At 42.4% G+C, this 19,678-nt stretch overlaps 1 protein-coding gene across 1 annotated transcript in view; it reads right to left on the bottom strand.

The window, feature by feature from the left end:
• Positions 1-19,678, bottom strand: part of MACO1 (macoilin 1) — a 58,326-nt gene that overhangs the window by 3,590 nt on the left and 35,058 nt on the right. Inside the window, exons 7-10 of the mRNA XM_027625635.2 lie at positions 9,984-10,142; positions 8,486-8,668; positions 5,979-6,099; positions 1,795-1,969 (exon numbers count right to left, since the gene is read on the bottom strand). Of these exons, the coding sequence (XP_027481436.1) occupies positions 1,795-1,969; positions 5,979-6,099; positions 8,486-8,668; positions 9,984-10,142 (638 nt within the window). The remainder of the gene's footprint in view (positions 1-1,794; positions 1,970-5,978; positions 6,100-8,485; positions 8,669-9,983; positions 10,143-19,678) is intronic.

Here is a 19,678-nt window from a genome sequence, read left to right as displayed (position 1 = left end):
CCCTCCCTCATGAAGCCACCCTTGATCTCTGCTCTGGCCTTTCAAGCCCTCCTACTTCTACCTAAAGGCAGCAGGCCTTTCTGCTTGGCTTGCCCAAGTGCAGTAATTCTTACAGGGTCCGCAGGGTCCAAACCAGCTTCATGATAATACTAACACATCATTTGCCTTCTTCACACTCATTCCCTCCCGGGGGTAAGTGGAGTCTTCCAAAAACAACATGCAAGTAAAATTACAACAGACTGAATGTAGAAACAGAGATGAGAACTGAAGTATCTTCTATTGAGTCAGAAATTAGAGAGATTTGCTCAATGTAAAACAATGCCATTTTTCTCAAATTTTTTTGGTTTTGGAAAATATAGTTATTTTTCATAAAAAATATGTTGAGTTATATGTTTATTATGTTATTTTAAAGATAAATTAATACATGTTTTAAAGTTTTAATTTCTAATAGGTAAATAGTGATAGATATAACCCACTTGGAAAAAATCTCCTTGGGGAACTCGGTAACTTTAACAGTGTAAAGGGGTCCCTAAGACCAAAAAGTTTGAGCCCCACTGCCGTAGTCAATCCCCCCACTAGACTGCATCTTGTTCATCTTTGTCTCCCCTTTAGCTTCTAGTACAATGCTTCAAATGCTCTTTAAGTACCTGTTGAAATATTCTTCTCCTTTTACTAAGTCCAAGTGTTTGAAAATATTTTCAGTAATCTATGGCTGGCTAATCAATTTCTTGGACAAAATCCAAATTGCTTTTCATCAGACTGTGTCATGCCTCTGTTCAGAAACCTTCCAAAGCTTTCCGAGTCCCTCAGAGTAAAATCCAAAGTTCCTCCCATGGGCTACCAAGTCTGGCGGAACGTGGCTCCCGCCAGTCTTGACTTGCTGACTTCCAACAACTCTGCCCATCCCTCAGGCTGTAGCCCCACCAGCTGCCAGGTGCTCCTTCCCCCTGAAGGGCTTTCCCCGCCAGACTGACATGGCTCACTCACTCTCTTACTTTCAGCCTCTGCTCAAATGCTCCCTATTCAAAGGCTCTTCCACCATCACCATGTGGAACCCGCGCCCCCACGGGGACACGCTCACGCATCCTGCCTGACACTGCTTCACTTCCATCCCCGCACCCATCAGCATCTGCTCCACTCTGTGCTTGCTTGTGGCTGCCTGTCCCCTCAGGGGACCTCACAGTGCCTGGCACACAGTAGGCCTCAGGAAAGACCTGCTGAGTGAACAGCCGGCTCTCTAGAGGCTGCTCATTTGTAACCACGCGGAGCCAGCTGCGGCTCGGAACACAGCTTCCGTGGCCTGGCCCAAGTGGTTTCTTCTGCTTCCAGGCCTCTCTGCCCCTTTCCCCCCTACACTGCTTCTTCACTGGGCTGACCCTTGCTCATCCAAAACCCAGCTCAGACATCAGTTCCCCTGGGAAACAGCCCTGTCGAACTCCCACACGGGCTTGGTCTCTGCTTCTCCCTCTGTTCCCACAACCTCGTACATACCGCAGCACCAGCACCTTTTGGTGGCTCTGCAGCGCTCTCTTTCTTCAACAACACCATGAGCTCCTTGAGCACAGAAACTCATACTCTTCTCTGGATGCCCTGCACTTGACATATTCTCACCTCAAAATATGTCTGCAAGATGAATTAATGTGATGATTCCTAAATATCAATGTTGGGCACTTCTCAAACCACTTAAAAAGAAAACTGAATGCCTTTGGCTCTGAGCTCTAAGGGATCTCTGCTCCCTGCGCCCCTGTGCATTCTTAGCCATACCACTTCATCTGGGGCCCGCAGCTCTCCTACCTTGGGCAATCTCGAGCTGTCGCTTTGCATCCCCCAGTGCAGAGAACAGGTCCAGCTTGATTCTCGTCTCTGCACTCAGACTGTTCTCCAGGTGCTGTGTTTTATCTTGCATGGCCGAGAGGGCTGACATTAACACCTCCGTGTCCTTCTCGTTTTCCTTATACTTCCGAAGCTCCTATCAACATCATCAAAGCAGCAAGATGTTACAAGATAGTTTTGGCATCGATGTCTACAAATTAGCCTGAAATCACAAATAAAATCCCGCTATTACTGACCTGGCCCCTAGAATACAGAATCCTGGTGTTTCATGGGTTAAGACCTCACCACTTAGATCCCTCTAAGTGCAAAATGTATTTATATAATGGTATGACATACAAAAATATTTTAGTAGATAAATTTGACTATGTTGGGCTGTTTCTAGTAACAACAGACTGTCTCCAAATGAAACACTTCTTACAAGCCTAATTCAGAAGAACCACAGAGAACTTGTTCCATGCTCCCAGATGCAAATGTTGCTGTGATCAAATTTGCCAAAACTCTACTCTCAACCTGCACTAAAAATTATAAAAGTGTTCATTATTTTGACAGGACGTACCGCAGAATAAGCCCACTTAAAACGTCTGGTAATGTAGCCCATATATATAATATATATCATATATTTATTTCATATTATATATCATATGTAACATATGGTATATAATATATTTATTTAATATATAAAATATACATTTAATATATATTTTAATACATATTATATGTGTGTGTGTATATATGTATATGTATATATATATATATACACATACAGGTATTTTAATTTTTTAAGAGAGAAATCCAAACATATTATAGAGAATTTAGAAATATATTAAAGTTCAAGGAAGAAAATGAAAATCACTCAATATCCTGACACTGTGAAAAACCATATATTTCCCTTTAGTATTTTATAAGCATATGTGTATCTTTTAGCATAAATGAAATCATACTATATGTAGTTTTGTATACAGTTTTTAAAAAACTCATATAATCTCAACGGTTCTTTGGAAATGTAATTTTTAATGGCTGTATAATATTCCTACTTACATGTATCATAATTTATGAAACAAATCTCCCTTTGTTAAGGTTTTTTTTTTTCATTTATATACCATTATGATGAACATCTTCGTATATCAATCATTGATGAGATTTTTAAATATTTATCTTAAGCACGAGTTGTAAAATGGGAAATACTTAAAAAGTATATGACCCTTTCCAGAAAGTTATACTTCCACCAGCAATTATGAGGCCTGTTTCATTCATCCTCACCCAGGCTGATATTATTATTTAAAAACTCTTTGCTAATTTCACAAGAGAAAAGGGAAACAAAAGCAAAAATAAGCTACTGGGACTATACCAAAATAAAAAACTTTTACAAAATGGAAAGGCAACCTACTGAATGGAAGAAGATATTTGCAAATGATATATTCTGCAAAGGATTAATATCCAAAATATATAAAGAACTTATACAACCCAACACCAAAAAAAACAAATAATCTGATTAAAAATGGGCAGAGGATCTGAACAGACATTTTCCCAAAGAAGACATAAGATGGCCAACACATGAAAAGATGTTCAATAACACTAATCAGAAAAATGCAAATCAAAACCACAAAATCATCTCACACCTGTTAGAATGGCTATTATCAAAAAGACAAGAACTAACAAGTGTTGGTGAGGATGTGGAGAAAAGGGAACCCTTGTGCATTACTGGTGGGATTGCAAGCTGGTGCGGCCACAGAGGCTCCTCAAAAAATTAAAAGTAGAAATACCATATGATCCAGTAATTCCATTACTGGGTATTTACCCAAAGAAAACAAAAACACTAATTCCAAAAGAGATATGCATCCCCATGTCTATTGTAGCATTATTTACAATAACCAAGATATGGAAGCAACCTAAGTGTCCATTGAGAGATGAATGGATAAAGAAAATGAATACACACACACACACACACACACACACACACACACACACACACACACACAATATTACTCAGCCATAAAAAAGAATAAGATCTTGCTATTTGTGACAACATGGATGGACCTAGAAGATACTATGCTAAGTGAAATAAGCCAGACAGAGAAAAACAAAGATACGATTTCACTGATATGTGGAATCTACAAAACAAAACAAAGGAACAAACAAACAAACAAAAGCAGAGACAGACTCAAAGATACAGAGAGTTGGTGGGGTGGGCAAAATGGGTGAGGGGGAGTGGGAGGTACAGGCTTCCAGTTACAGAATAAATAAGTCAAGGGGATAAAGGTACAGAATAGGGCACAGAGTCAATGGTACCGGAGCACCCTAGGGTTGTAGGGTGACAGACTCGCTCGGAGCAGAGCATGACATACAGAGCTGTGGAATTACTATGTTGTACACTTGCAACTAATGTAGCATTGTGTGCCAAATTTACTGCAATTAAAAAAAAAGAAACAGAAATTTCACAGGAGATAAATGATGTCTGATTTTAATCTACAGGTCTTTGGTGATTGATGAGGATATATTCTTATCAGCCGTTTATTTTTCTTCTGTGAATTATTTTTTCATATTCTTTACATATTTTTCTGAATATCTGAGCTTTACTAAACAAATTTTATGAGCTACCTACCTATCAAGAGTATTAATTCCTTATATTTGTTCAATATCTGTACGCTCTGCCACTGATTTTTTTTTTCTTTTCTTTTTTTTTTTTTTTGCTTTATGATTTCTTCCATTATTTTTGTTTAGAAAGTCTTTCCTGGTTGGGGTGCCCGGGTGGCTCAGTTGGTTAAGCAACTGCCTTCGGCTCGGGTCATGATCCCGGGGTCCTGGGATCAAGCCCCACATCGGGCTCCTGGCTCAGCGGGGAGCCTGCTTCTCCCTCTCCCTCTGCCTGCAGCTCTCCCTGCTTGTGCTCTCTCTGTCAAATAAATAAATAAAATCTTAAAAGAAAGTCTTTCCTGGTTTCAAGATAAAATTCTAGTTTAAAGTAAAATGCTTCTCTTTTCTGCCTATATTCAACTCCATCTGAAATTTCTTTTTGTATGGTATGAGATGAGCTTCTTTCTTTTTTAAGATTTATTTACTTATTTGAGAGAGAGGGATAGCAAGAGAGCACGAGCAGGAGGCAGAGGGAGAAGCAGGCTCCCCGCGGAGCAGGGAGCCTGAGGCGGGGCTCGATCCCAGGACCCTGGGACCATGACCTGAGCCGAAGGCAGACGCTCAACCAACTGAGATACCCAGGCGCCCCATGAGATGAGCTTCTAATTTTATTCTTTTTTTCTAGTTATCTAACTGTTCTGAAGCCTTTTTCTGACCAGTCCTCACTGTTCCCATCCATTTGTGCTGCTACTTTTACTGCGGACTTCAGGTTCTGTCTCTGGCTCTGTCCTACCCCACCGACTTGCCCATAATTCCCTACCAGTTCCATGTGATTCAAATTACTGTAACTTCATGGTATGTGACATCACTTTTAAATGTCCCTTTGGAGAACCAATGCCAAATACCGGGCTAAGATACACACCGCCCAGCAGTTGTGTCCCCAGCACTGGCCGCTTTCCCCATCATGCACTGCTCAGAATTGCAATCTACAAGACTGAGAGCCATTCAGAACAGTCAATTCCCTGGCGATGGACAGAGGGTTAGGGCTAAGAAGAGATGCAAAAGCTCCAAAGCATACTAATCTAGCCTATAACCTGAAAAAGTGAAATGAATCTACAGTAGGTCAAATTCTGGTATAAACTGTGTCAAAAGACTGTCAACATTTCTGGTTGTATTAGAATCTGGCTAATTAAATACGACTTGAATGAGCTGGACAAGGCTAGAGCTTTTTTTTTTGTCATACAGAGATTTTCAGATGCAGTGGGATTTGGCCTATTATCAAAAGGCACCAACTCAAGGCTCCTGGGTGGCTCAGTCGGTTAAGCAAAACCATCTGCCTTCAGCTCAGGTCATGATCCCAGGGTCCTGGGATGGAGCCCCGAGTCAGGTTCCCTGCTCAGTGGGGAGTCTGCTTCTCCCTTTCCCTCTGTGTACTTGTGTTCTCTCTCTCTCAAATAAATAAAACAAAATCTACATAAAACAAAAAGACACCATCTCCACATCGCAACACTGAGCACACAGCTAACAGAAGGAGAATCCAAGTAGGAGAAAGTTTTTTGTGCTCCCCATACCTGAACTTTTAGTTCTAGTTCTCTGATCTGGTCTTCTTTCACCTTCATGTCCATCGTGAGCTTCTTGCCCTCTGCTTCTAATTCTCTGATCCGATTCCGTAAGGTTTCGGTGCACTCCCCCCTTTTGCAAAAGAAGAGAAGGAAAGAAAGGGATTTAAAAGACCAGAGGTTTACTTAAGCTGCAAGATTGGTATTTCTCTTATACTCCAGAGTCTGTCCGGTTTTAGCTTTTGGCTCAGTCTGCTCATTCTCTGTTCTTTGATAATTTCAACAATGATCTGAAACAATTAATTGGGTATCTAATATGAACCAGGCACCAAGTGAGGTACTTTACCCATTCTGCCTTCTTTGCAAGGGTAGGATATATTGTCCCATTTTCCAGAGAAGAAAACTAAGACTACACAGATATAATACCAGTCCAGCCTCACCTAGCTGGTAGGTCACAGAACTCCAGGGATAAGAACTGAGGCTTTCCAGCTTCCCAATGCAGCAAACTCCCCCCAGGCCACATGACCTGAGACAGTACCCGGGAGCTGAGCAAGAAACTGGATGTGTACTATCTCCAGCAGGGGGCAGTGAGCTAAAACATTTTTCACTTTTGAGGGTCTATGCCTTGGAAAGTTCACCTTTCTTGAGTCATGAAGTTGCCAGAGCGTTAGGTTGCTTCTCAGGGCTGTAAGAAGGACAAACTAAAAAAGATGATGGCAATAGCCAGTCCAAAGCTGATTAACCGTTTAGGTTTCAGAAACAGCTAGATGGAGAAGGTAGGTGTCTTCTGCCTACCAAAAAGGAAGTCCAGTGAGGGACTTACACCTTGAGATTTACTTGAGAATAAAAACTGCCTCTACCTAAGTGATGGTAAACAAGGACCATCAAAGGATAAGATCAAAACAAATAAGCTTGACTGGAAGCCAAAGGGAGTCAGGGAAGAGATTAAAACCAATGTACTGATTCTCAGGCATAAGATACTGAACAATATGGTTAAGGAACTGTCATATCCTCCTCAGTGGACTTTTTTTCAGGTTAGGAGGTGCTGGATGAATTAAGGACAGCACAGGTCACACACGGATGACTGTTCAGAAAAATCTCCTGCAAGCCTAAGTGTGCTTCAGAAACATGTGCTTTTTACTAAGAGGTCTGTGCTTACAAATCTTTAAAGGAATGAACAAACAAAACCCCCACATCCTAGGCAGGCTAGTGAAGTGTCTTGTGAGTCTGTCTGGATGCTGATGGGCCAAGTGAGCTCAGCCATCTGCACTCCAGAGTTGGCTGGGGGAGGCAGGAGCCCAGAGGAAGAAAGAGTTCTCTCTGGCTGTTATTTCCTTAAACGTGAAATGATGATCCACCAGTTCTTCTACCAATGCCAGAACCCAAAAGAAGGCTTTTAACATGCCACATACAAAAAAAAACAAAACAACAAAACTTAAGAATTACAGTAGAATTATATTATATCGAGGGTGCCTGGGTGGCTCAGTCAGTTAAGCATCTGCCTTCAGCTAAGGTCATGATCCCAGGGTCCTGGGATCGAGTCCCACATCGGGCTCCCTGCTCAGCAGGGTGCCTGCTTCTCCCTCTGCTCAGGTGCTCTCTCAAATAAATAAAGTATTTTTTAAAAAGAATTATATTATATCGATACAAATTACGATAAAAATTTAAAATGAAATCAATCATAATGTAACCTCACTCTGCAACTATAAAACCATAACTGACCCCCACCACACAGATGGACTTCGCTAGTCAAACAAAACAAAACAAAACAAAACAAAACACAAAGAAAAGAAAAAGCCATAAAGTGAAGGCTCTTAAGCCTCTTAAGGATCTTCCCTCCTTGCTGGAATTCAGTTTCTGGAATACTTGAATACTTTTCAATGGCATAGAAGTAGTCCCCAATTCCCAACCCTCCACAAATTCAACGATGTCTAATAATGACTTATGGTTTTGTTTTTTTCATCTTTTCCAGCTCATGTGACAGTCTGCTGATACCTGACAAAGACAGGAGCAGTCAGTCAGTCCATACAAAGGACTTGGGCAACCAAGATTCTCCTTTCTTCTATTTTAAGATAAAAACTTCAGAAACACATACACCTGAGAGTAGAGAGTAAAGACAGTTCTATAAAGGGCATGAAATTCCAGACTGGAATCTCTCCAAGTGTTTAGTAGTTGTTGGCCACACAGAAAGTGACCGGAAACCCTTTTATGAGCAGCACTTTGCCTCCTGGGTGTGGGAGGCATGGTGACGCCCTCATCCCGCTCCCTAGATGAGGTCACTGAGGGACGAAGCTGTTACAAGACCGCGCAAGTTGAACGGCTTTGGCCATCTCAGGAAACAGTACTTGGTGGCAACCTATCAGTGCGTGATGGTTGTATTTCAACCCTGCCCGAGGCCTCAAACTCCCATGCTGGTCTTGGGTCTTGGTGCAAGGCAGGCCCACCTCAGATGCAGCGCCAGGAGCGGGGTGGGGGGTCGGGGGGGGGGGAGGGTTGTGGGACGAACAGCACAGACATACCTAGACGCGGCAGCAAATGCAACGGCCCGGGCAGCAGTAGCTTCTTCCAACTTCTTCCTTTTTTTCTCCTCCATTAATTGCTTTTCTACAAAACTTCGGGCTTCCTGCTCAGCTTTTAGCTTTTTCTCCAACTGGCTGATATTTTGTTTGTCTTTTTGCTTCATTTGCACAGCATTATGTAATCTATATGGAAATGATTATCATACAGAGTTTCATCATCAGAAATGCCCACTAGAAACCCTAGAGAAACGTGGCTCCTCTTTTGAACAGCAAATCATAAATGTCAGCTTCCAGAGTGCCCGGGAGAAACATATTGTCGTTATTTAACAATTCCTAAACACCAACAAGCTGCCTAACAACATACAGAATAAGACCTAGCCTTTGCCCTACTATGGTAAGCAATCTACAGAAGGCGATCCAGGAAAAAAGGATAAAACAAGTTTCTCTCAGAGGGAAAGACAGCTGTACAACTAATTCTAGTTGTGCCCCAAAGCACCGTGAGAGAACCAGAGTAGATCAAAGAACTACCGATGGAACCAGCCCCACAGAAGCCAAGGTAAAGGGTGGGATGGGGAAGGTTTCTCTTTGCCTGAATACTGTCATGCTGCAGCCTTCCTTTTCCAGCTGTGAGACGTTTTCTCAAAGTACCCCAAAATAGACCCCGGAGTTAAGAGTCACAAGGTGCTTAATTTCAGATAGAAATTTCAGCCATATTCCCTTCCCTGCCTACTACCACCCCCAGCTTTCTATATCAGTACAAGGTGAGTTCATCTCAGAATATCAGTGTAAGGTGAGATACCCTCTGTCAGTGCGAGCCATCACGTGTGCACGTCAGAAGCAATGGAGAAGTTACGTGCTTATAATGCTCTAGCTTTGAGTTGTGTTCCTCAAGCATGTTGAAGGACTCTTCTTTCAATGGGGAAAGCCCAGAGCCTATCATAGTAATCATTACCCCAGGCGCACACTGCTGAGAGATTAAAAAAAAAAAAAAAAGATCGATATTGAGTCAAGAAGTAATTCCAGGATGAATCAATGGGAAGCATAAACAAATTCACATGGAAGAGCTGGCTTTTGGCTTGCCTCTTCAAATAAAATCAAAGTTCAATGTCAGTTTTTAGTTCCAGATATCAATAAATAGAGTCTTTTCCTCTGGAAACTTTCATTCAAAGGAGGATTTTCAAATTGTGGCAGAACGACTGCTCGTCAGTTTTACTTATAGTATCACAAAAGCTCAATGACTATTTTAAACTAAGAGAAGAACTCAATAAATGAAAAAAGAAAGAACAGTAATATTAATAAACTGTTGCGATGAAACAAGTTTTTATAGATTTTTGTAACATGTTGAATATCTGGTACTACATTAAAAATTTTAAACATTTCATTTAAAACCCCCTCTGCCAGGTCCCTTTGTCATCACATCTTTTGCTCCAGTCCCTGGAAGCCACAGGAACAGTGAGGTCACTTGGCTCGCAACCAAAGGCCCACAAGGCGCACGTACTTGTTCTGCAGCAGCTCGTTCTCCTGCCGGAGCTGGCCCATTTCAGAGCGGATCCCCCGCTCGGTGCTGGAGAGGGAGCTGATCTGACTGCGGAGCTCCTGTTCGACTTGTCTGCTGGCCTGCAGGTCGGCCTTTAACTTTTTAATGTCTTGTTCCAGCCTAGGAGAAGGAGAAATGTGGCATTTTCATCATCAGGGAAAGGACACCCACAGGGCTCTGCGGGAGACCCTGGCTGAAGTCCAAGACTTGCCGGGGGCGGGGTGGGGGGGCCCCCGCAAAAGACCCCTCTGGCAGCTCCGGCCAACACCACGACTCCCTCCTGTCTGCAACTGGCTTTTCACTGAGTGCTTCTTTCTGCCTGCGTCCCCACCTCTTCCCACCGCCAGAGAGTAACCTGATTTCCTCCGCGTGTTGTGAGCACCAACAGCTGAGGTGCTTGTGAATTCCTGAGCTGCTAATAAAGGAGGGACAGGCAGAGAGAGGGTGGCTAAAGGCGTGGGAACCCCAACACATACACACCCCCACACACCCCCACCCCGGTGACTCTCCTACGCCTCTCAGCAAGGGAGATGTATTAGCAACGGCCCGCTCACGCCCCACTGGCTCTGAGGTATCCTGATACACCGGAGTTTACCGTCTCAAGATTCCCTTCCATCGCCGGCCTGGAGAAGAGGAGTGTCTAAGGCAGGCTCGGAAATTGCTAGCATTCTTGCTACACGATGTTCACACCTCTAGTGACTGTGACAGAAGAGCTCATTCGACTCAACAACAGTGCAAATAGGAACAAATGACATGCTCTGAGAATCGTAAGAAAACTCCATCTGTGAACTGAAGCCTATCTTTTCTCTTCAGTTCCTTAACCTCTGTTCCATCTATTTTCTTTTAAAACAGTAACAGCTCCATTTTAAGCGCTATGTTTTGGGGAGCTATTATATGCACAGGTAGGACTGAAAAGGGTCAATAGAAAGTATAAAATCCAGACTCTCTTCATGAGAGGGCTTTATAATTTCACTAGAGGCCCACAAATGGCGACTTAAAGTGGTGAGACTGCAGCACGAGGAAGACCGGATCGAATACACGTGAGAAGGAATAACAACTAATACTTAATGAGGACTTATGGGCCCCGTACTGTTTGTTCTACAGGCCAACGGTATGAACTCATTTAGTCTGCACAATTGTGGGCCAGGTAACAATTGGTTACTCCCATTCTTACAGATGAAGAGGTCTAGATTCAGGAAAGGCTCCAGCCTTCCAGAGCCCACTCTCTTCCCCAGCAGGCTGGGCCGTGGCTATGTCACCCACAGCGGGGGAGGGGGAGAGGTGCCACAGGAGCTCCGACAAGAGAAGGTGGGAATTAGGTTGGGCCTGTAAGGTTGGGCAGGATTTGAAGAAGAAGGGGAGGAGGGGGCAATCTAAACAAGGTGACAACATGCTCAAAAGCTCAAAAAAGTAAGGACAGCCACAGATATTTGGGCACGGAACAATCAGCCTGGCCTCTGAGGAAGCCGTGTCCTCCGGGAGCTGAATGAGAAAGGGCAGAATGGGTCTGGTGGATGCGACTGTGGAGAGCACTGAAGGTCAGGCCAAGGATGGCTGCAGGTGGGCCTGAGGAGGTATGCTTTCTGATAAACAGGCAGGCAAAAGTCAGTAGGCTCTGATGAGACCCTATGCATGTCGTGAATCCAACATACCAACAGAACCGAGATTTCTGGAGGGCAGTGGTCACCCCTCCTTGGAACTGCCAGCCCCATAGACTTCAGTCCTTACAGACATGTTTTATTAAGCCCTAAGTCCCCAGGGCCCACCACAGTGAACAACACTTACTAAATATATGTTGTCTGGCCTCCCTTGGAAAATCAAAGAGAGGCTTTATTTACTGATCTACCTTTAGTCAACTGAAACAAAATCTCAAAAACAAAAAGGCATAACACGTCGATGGTCATTTCCCAGGCACCGTAGCCTGTCCCCCTCCCTGTCCAGTGCCCAGGAACAGACAAGAGACCGTATTCCAGAAGCACTGCCATGTCTCCTGACATAGCTCACTCCCCAGGGAAGGGTCACAAGTCGACATCACGCCACACTTTCCCTATTGCCAGGGTTATTCCAGTTGAATGCACTCCCAGAACTGCTCTAAACAATTACAGACTGGCATTTGTACTATCCCCACACCACCCCTCATTCACCCGAAGTAACCCAAGGGATATTTTCCAAAGCAGGTTGATGCTGTTAGGTTATCCCCATTAAGAAGTTTGGCTGAAAAACATGTTAGGTTATTTATCTTTCTGGAGAAGCTGATTTCACAGTCTGAGGGTTGAATTTTTAGTAGAAAGGGTGAGCTTAAAGATGAGAATAGGGACTTAGCATGGTTTATAATGGGGTTTAGGACCAGGATTCTAGATTCAGCTCTGGTGCCAAGTCCACGACCCTGGGCAAGGCATGTAACCTTCCAAAACTCAGTTTCCCCATTGTAGGCTAATGACCTCTAAAGTTCCTCCCAGCTCGGTCTAGGGTTTCTAGGCCTGACACACTTACTGCTGGCTGCTGATCTGCTTCCTCAGATTAGCAACCTAAGCTGTATCATATGCGGAGGCCCAGGAATCAAGTTCCATACAACCAGCCGGCTGGGGCAAAACACTGCCACAGTTGGGAATGAAAGAAAAATGAAATCTGCAGAGGCTAGATGTCAATAATTTTGCAGTTATTATTTTGCAGTTATTATTTAATCTATAAGGGCCAATTTTCCTACCCTGAACTAAGAATAATGACAATATTCTGAATGAAACTTTAGAGCTCCTTGAAAAATGTAAAAACTCAAAGACTTAATGCAATTATGAGAACAAAAAGTACAAAGTATCTTGACTGTAACTTCTGGAGACCGCAGAACCCTGAACAAAAATATACTTTCTTAGGTAGGATTGTGAAATTTTGTCAAAGACAATACAACAAAAATAGAACGACGTGGTTACCAGGGTTATGAAAATTCATAAGATTTGTGCCCTTTCGTGAACGTGTGTTACACTTCAATAAAAAGCTTATTTTAAAAATAAAATAACCTAATTTCACAAGACAGAGAAGTAAAATTAAAATGCTTCAGGATTTTCATAACTGCCATTAATTTTGTGAAACTCTGAATTACTGTTCCCCAAACAGCTGAGGCAAACTGGGGAGCTAACACTGGCATCCCCAGTTGAAGAAACACCAATCTGGGGGAACACTGCATGGTGACACACAAGATAACTTCAAGTGCTAAATGGAAAACTCTCAGGAATTTTAAAAACGTATAAGGGGCAATTATGCATTGTCTCCCAGAGAAAGCATTAATTTAACCTTGCATGTTCACTATATTTTAAATCTTTCCGGAGGTAGGTGGTAAAATGATTTACAATCCCTTATTAGATCTATTTTTTATTGCAAAAATGACACCCAGTCCAGGTTAAACACTGCATACAACAACAGAAACAACAGAAAAGTAAAAATATAGAATGGAAATGTCAGTAATTCAGGGTGCCTGGGTGGCTCAGTTGTTAAGCATCTGCCTTCAGCTCAGGTTATGGTCCCGGGGTCCTGGGATCAAGCCCCACATCGGGCTCCCTGCTCTGCGGGAAGCCTGCTTCTCCCTCTCCCTCTCCCCCTGCTGTGTTCCCTCTTTCACTGTGTCTCTCTCTGTCAAATAAATATATGAAATCTCTAAAAAAAGAAAAGGAAAGAAAAGGTCAGTAATTCTTAATCCTCTCATTCAGACAGAAGCACTCACTAGTCACATTTGGTTTACTTCTGCATGCGTCTTCTTTCTCTTTCTTCGTATGTGTCAGTATTTTTTAATATTGGTGAGAGAGTACCACATATGCAGTTTGCATATTGTACACACCTTTCCGCACCATCAGAAATTGTTCTGTTTTGTTTTCTTAAGTAGGCTTCGTGCCAATGCAGGGCTTGAACTGACAACCCTGAGATCAAGAGCCGCGTGCTTTACTAACGACTGAGCCAGCCAGGTGCCCCTAGAAAATTTTCATAAATAATTTAATTGCTGCGTAATATTCCACTGTATGGATGCACTACACAATCCTATTTTCTAAGATATATTTCAATTTTTGCATATGTGCAACAGAAAAATGTACACAAGTTTTAAAAAAAGAATTATGTGAATTAGTAAATTGAATTGAACCAAGCCAGTCAAAGTGCCAGGAACATTTATTAGACAAATAACTACTGCTTGTCTTAATGGTATTACTTAACCCTTTGGTGCTGAAGGTCAATACTTCCTAGATAAAATGCAGATATATAATCTATTGGTGTGAGGCACCAAGAAGTACTGATTAAATGGTGTTAGAGGTTAATGCAAAATCTTCAAATGTATTCACGGGATTTTATTAAAATGTCAATAGCTATAATCTGAATCAGCAGCGAGTGGTCAGGAAGAAAATGAGGCAGAAGTAACAGTTTATAACCCTTAGAACCGATTTCTGTAAACAGGGATCAAAAGGAAGGAGGAAAGAAAATGCATCCACAAGCTCAGACCCCTTTTATCAGAGCTAAATCCTACTCTCTTCCCTACACAAAAGGTGAAGGCATAAAAGGGAATTTTACTCCAGAAGAACTACACTCTCATCCCCAAAAAAAGAAAAGAAAAAAGAAATTGGGCCAGACAGATCTTAACCAACTTGGTAAGGCTCAGGAAGGAAGTAAATGCACTTCCTGCTTGCCCAACTCCTGTGGAACCAGTTTTCACCCTTACAAAGTCTGCCCAATGCTGTTACCACTTGGGATCCAGACAGAGCCCCTGGCAAAGCTAGAGTCTGTGTGCCTAACCAATATGTCCACTTGTGCCCAATTAGACAAGCTAAGGTTGTAACCAACCCAAAATGTTACCTATGAGGTCCAGACACCTTTCCTAGCCACTTTTATTAATAATTTTAAAAGACAGCACCCTACTTGTAACCTGTGAAGCAAGCTCTGACCCCCAGCAGACTACCTCACTCACGGGGGTGGGGTCATTCAGAGCAGCCCTTCCTCAAGCCATCACAGCCTTCAAAGCCCAATTAACTGTCAAGGTGAGGATCCCTCTTACCTGCTCCAAACCTGAACTCTATCTCATTTTCTCCCTCATCCCACTCAACTAGGGTAAGCAATCATATGAATGTTTGATAATTATTTAATATCAAGAGGAAAGATTTACATTTTAATAAGGGGTAATCTCCTAGATGACCAAAAGAATGAAGCTCAAATGTTAGTCTCCCAGGCAGGCTAAGGAGCAAAAGTATCTCTGAGTATCTTGAAGTACATACACCTGGTAGTAAAACAAAGTACAGTATTCAAGTGTCAGCTTTTAGTTGAAAGGGGTATTGTTTTGAAGTATCTGAAAAGGTAGGGAGATATTTGTGTCTAAATGTTTGTAATCCATATCTTCTGTGAATTACTTGAATTACAGCCCACAGTACTATGACTTCACTGAAGGTGTACAAGTCTCATCAATGGGTACTGCCAATAACTTCAGGGTTTTATAAAAGCCTGAGGCTTTATGAGGCTTGACTGATAGCTCAGAAAACTTCAAGGCTTTGGGGCAGTAAATTTCCCTAGGAAGTTAAGTCTGCAAAAAAGAAGGAGATCTTATTTCAGCCAGGACTTCACCTAGGGATGACTAGGTTCCCCAAATACTCTATGAGTCACACTCTATACCCACTCCAGAAAACTACCTAAGTGTATATTTCTAGAGCTGCTGGTTTGACCCCATGAACCCATCAGAAAGATGAGGAGCCTCAGCTCTGCTGGTTATCTCTGAACCCTAAAGAGCTAGTGACCGAGGGGCGCCTGGGTGGGTCAGTTGGTTAAGCGACTGCCTTCGGCTCAGGTCATGATCCTGGAGTCCCGGGATCGAGTCCCGCATCGGGCTCCCTGCTCGGCAGGGAGTCTGCTTCTCCCTCTGACCCTCCCTCCTCTCATGTGCTCTCTCTCTCTCTCTCAAATAAATAAATAAATCTTTAAAAAAAAAAAAAGAGCTAGTGACCAAGAGGCTATAGGCTCTGCAAGACAACACAGAACTGGAAATAACAAGTGTCAGCAAGGATGTGGAGAAAAGGCAACCCTCATGCACTGTTGCTGGGAATGTAAATTCGTGCAGCCACTCTGGAAAACAGTATGGAGGCTCCTCAAAAAACTAACAACAGAAGTACCGTAGGATCTAGTAATTCCACTTTGGATATTCATCTGAAGAAAACGATAACACTAATTTGAAAAGATATATGCACCCTATGTTTACTGCAGTGTTATTTACAATAGCCAAGATACAGAAGCAACCTAAATGTCTATCTGACGACAGATGAAAGGATAAAGATGTGGTTGGTATATATACACACAATGGAATACTGATCAGCCATAAGAAAAGAATGAGATCTTGCCACTCACGACAACATGGATAGACCTAGAAGGTATTATGCTAAGTGAAATAAGCCAAAGACAAATACCATATGATTTCACTTATATGTGGAATCTAAAAAACAAACAAATGAACAAACAAAAAGCAACAAAAAAGAGAGAAACAGACTCATAATATTGAGCACAAACTGGTGGTTGCCAAAGGGTAGAAGGTGGGTGAAATAGGTGAAGGGGATTAAGAGGTACACGCTTCCAGTTATAAAATAAATAAGTCAGAGGGATAAAAAGTATAGCACAGGGCATATAATCAATAATACCACAATACACTTATCACAGTGAGCATTTCATAATTATATACTATGTAGTACACCTGAGACTAATGTCAACTATACTTCAATTATAAAAAAAAATACAACCTGGGATGCCTGGGTGGCTCATTCAGTTGTCTGCCTTCAGCTCAGGTTATGATCCCAGGGTCCTGGGATGGAGTCCCACACTGGGCTCCTTGCTCAGCGGGGAGTCTGCTTCTCCCTCTTACTCTCCCCCTCTGTTATCTCCCTCTCTCTCTCTCTCAAATAAATAAAATCTTTTATTTATTTGAGAGAGAGACACACAGCGAGAGAGGGAACATGAGCAGGGGGAGTGGGAGAGGGAGAAGCAGGCTTCCTGCAGAGCAGGGAGCCCGATGTGGGGCTCGATCCCAGGACCCTGGGATCATGACCTGAGCCGAAGGCAGACGCTTAACGACTGAGCCACCCAGGCGCCCAAATAAAGAAAATCTTAAAAAAATACAACTTACAACGCTCCTTGCTCTGTAAGAAAAGGGGCTTTGGGAGATCATCTCCAAATTATACAGCCAAGTGACTGAAAGATGGATGCTTCTAACAAACCCGTCACACCACCCAAAATTACCTACTCCTTGTTTCCAGACATCTTCTGCCTTTAATTATACCACCCCGTTGGGGAGGAATGGCCCCCAATTTTCAAATCGCACTCTTCAAGGCCCAGTGAAAAAATAAAAACAAAAACTAAACAAACTCTCCACCATGAGGTACTGATCTCCAGGGCCCAAAGTTCTCTCTCCCTCCAAAATATGAAAGCCCTAGGGGCGCCTGGGTGGCTCAGTCGTTAAGCGTCTGCCTTCGGCTCAGGTCATGATCCCAGGGTCCTGGGATGGAGCCCCGCATCGGGCTCCCTGCTCTGCGGGAAGCCTGTTTCTCCCTCTCCTGCTCCCCCTGCTTGTGTTCCTGCTGTCGCTGTGTCTCTCTGTCAAAGAAATTAATAAAATCTTTAAGAAAAAAAAAAAACAAAATATGAAAGCCCTTCCTGTTGGTGCTTCGTTTGGCACTAAACCACTGCCCTAGGCTGTTTTTTAATTTGTTTTGGTTTTTAACCTTTTCCTGTGTATGTATCTTATTTCTACAACTACTATACATTCTTTGAAGCCAGGGACTGACTGTGCTATAAAATTAGAAGCTGGAACTGTACTTCTGAAGTTTCTTCCAATCCTTACAGGCCACTGTCTCCAACCCTCACTCTTTGTCCATCTCCCCAGTGCTAAGAACAGGGTGAGGTCTACCTACAGCAGACCGTCAGATTCTTAGTTTAATAGTGGCTGAAGGAGACAGGGGTAAATGGGTGTCTGCTTATCAAGAAGGCAGGTGTACATGAAAAGAATGAATGAAGAGCAACTGCTTCATCTTGGTAAGGACCTAATTCCATTAGGAAATTCCCTGGTATACATTAATCATACGAGACAAGACTTGTTTAGGGCCACCCAGCTGTCTGTGCAGAACATCGAGCTCATACATTAAAGCTCTGTCCCCAGAAGAAATAGTATTTACCCTCTCCACCAACTCCTTCCCCTCCCCCACTTCCAGGTCGTTCTCACTGGCAGGAAGGGCAGCATGGGACATGCACATAAAAACCCGAATGCATCTCATCTTCAGTAAGGCTTACACTAACTTGAAGCTGCCCCAGCATGTTCTACAGACCACATCTTTGGAAACAGTGAAATGAAGCTGCCTCAGGTCTCACTGTGGTCACTACACTTGCTACTAGACACACCACCCAAAATTACCTACTCAAAAAATAAGCAACAGCTTGATGATTACTAAGTAAAACCATATTACAAAGTACCTTATGTCTCTGCTCCTTAATCTGTCAAACACAAAAGGTAAACACATTCATTTTCACCAAGAATGCAAAGAAAGAAAAGGAATCCTAGAGGGATTCACATAACTGGTCATATAGGGAAATAGAGAAACTGACTTCTTGAAACCCTTCAAGAATAAAGCTATGAGTGCTACGACTAGTATTTTTAATAAGGTCCTTAAAGGATGTGGTCAGATTTGATAGTTTGTATCAAAAGTCTTTAAAATGTTCATATCTATTGATGCATCTCACTCCCTGACATTCATTCAGGGAACTGGAGACATACACAAAGACTTATGTAACAGTGTGTCTGTTGCAGCATTATTTCTAATAAGAAAGAAATCAGAAACACTTAAATATTCAACAGAAGACTGGCTAATTGTATATTCACGTGTCTGACACACAACCATTAAGAAATCATTAAGGAAGAGTATTTGATGACACAGGAGAATGCTCACGATATAGTCAGTGATAAGGCAAGTTACAAAACATTATACATAGTATGAGCTCCATTTGTAAAAAGAATATGTATGTATGCAAGAGAAAAAAGACTGACAGGATACATATTAAGATAGTGGCTATCTCTTCTTGATCTTCAAAACTGGATATAATCAACATGTAGAACTTATTTTTAACATTTTATTATACACACACATACCCAATAGAATATTACTCAGCCACAAAAGAATGAAATCTTGCCATCTGCAACCACATGGATGGAGCTAAAGAGTATTATGCTAAGCAAAATAAGTCAGAGAAAGACAAATACCGTATGATTTCATTCATATGTGAAATTTAAGAAACAAAACAAATGAGCAAGGTGGGGGGAATGAGAGAGGGGCAAACCAAGAATCAGACTCTTAACTATAAGAGAAGAAACTGACGGTTACCAGAGGGAAGGGGGCTGGGGGGAGGGACTAAAGACGTGATAGGGATCAAGGAGTGCACCAGTCATGAGGAGCACCAGCTCTTGTATGGATGTGTTGAATCGCTATATTGTACACCTGAAACTAATACTACACTGTATGTTAACTGACTGGAATTTAAATGAAAACTTCAAAAAAATAAAATAAAAGAGGAGGCTGTAATCTGCTTTCCATGGTTTTTCAATGTTCACTGTTACTCTTAGATTTGCCCATGTCATAGGTCAGTTTCAGAGTAATCTGAAA

This window comes from Zalophus californianus, chromosome 4 (assembly GCF_009762305.2).
Source record: "Zalophus californianus isolate mZalCal1 chromosome 4, mZalCal1.pri.v2, whole genome shotgun sequence".
Lineage (NCBI taxonomy): Eukaryota > Metazoa > Chordata > Mammalia > Carnivora > Otariidae > Zalophus > Zalophus californianus.
This window is presented reverse-complemented; position numbering and strand designations above follow the sequence as displayed.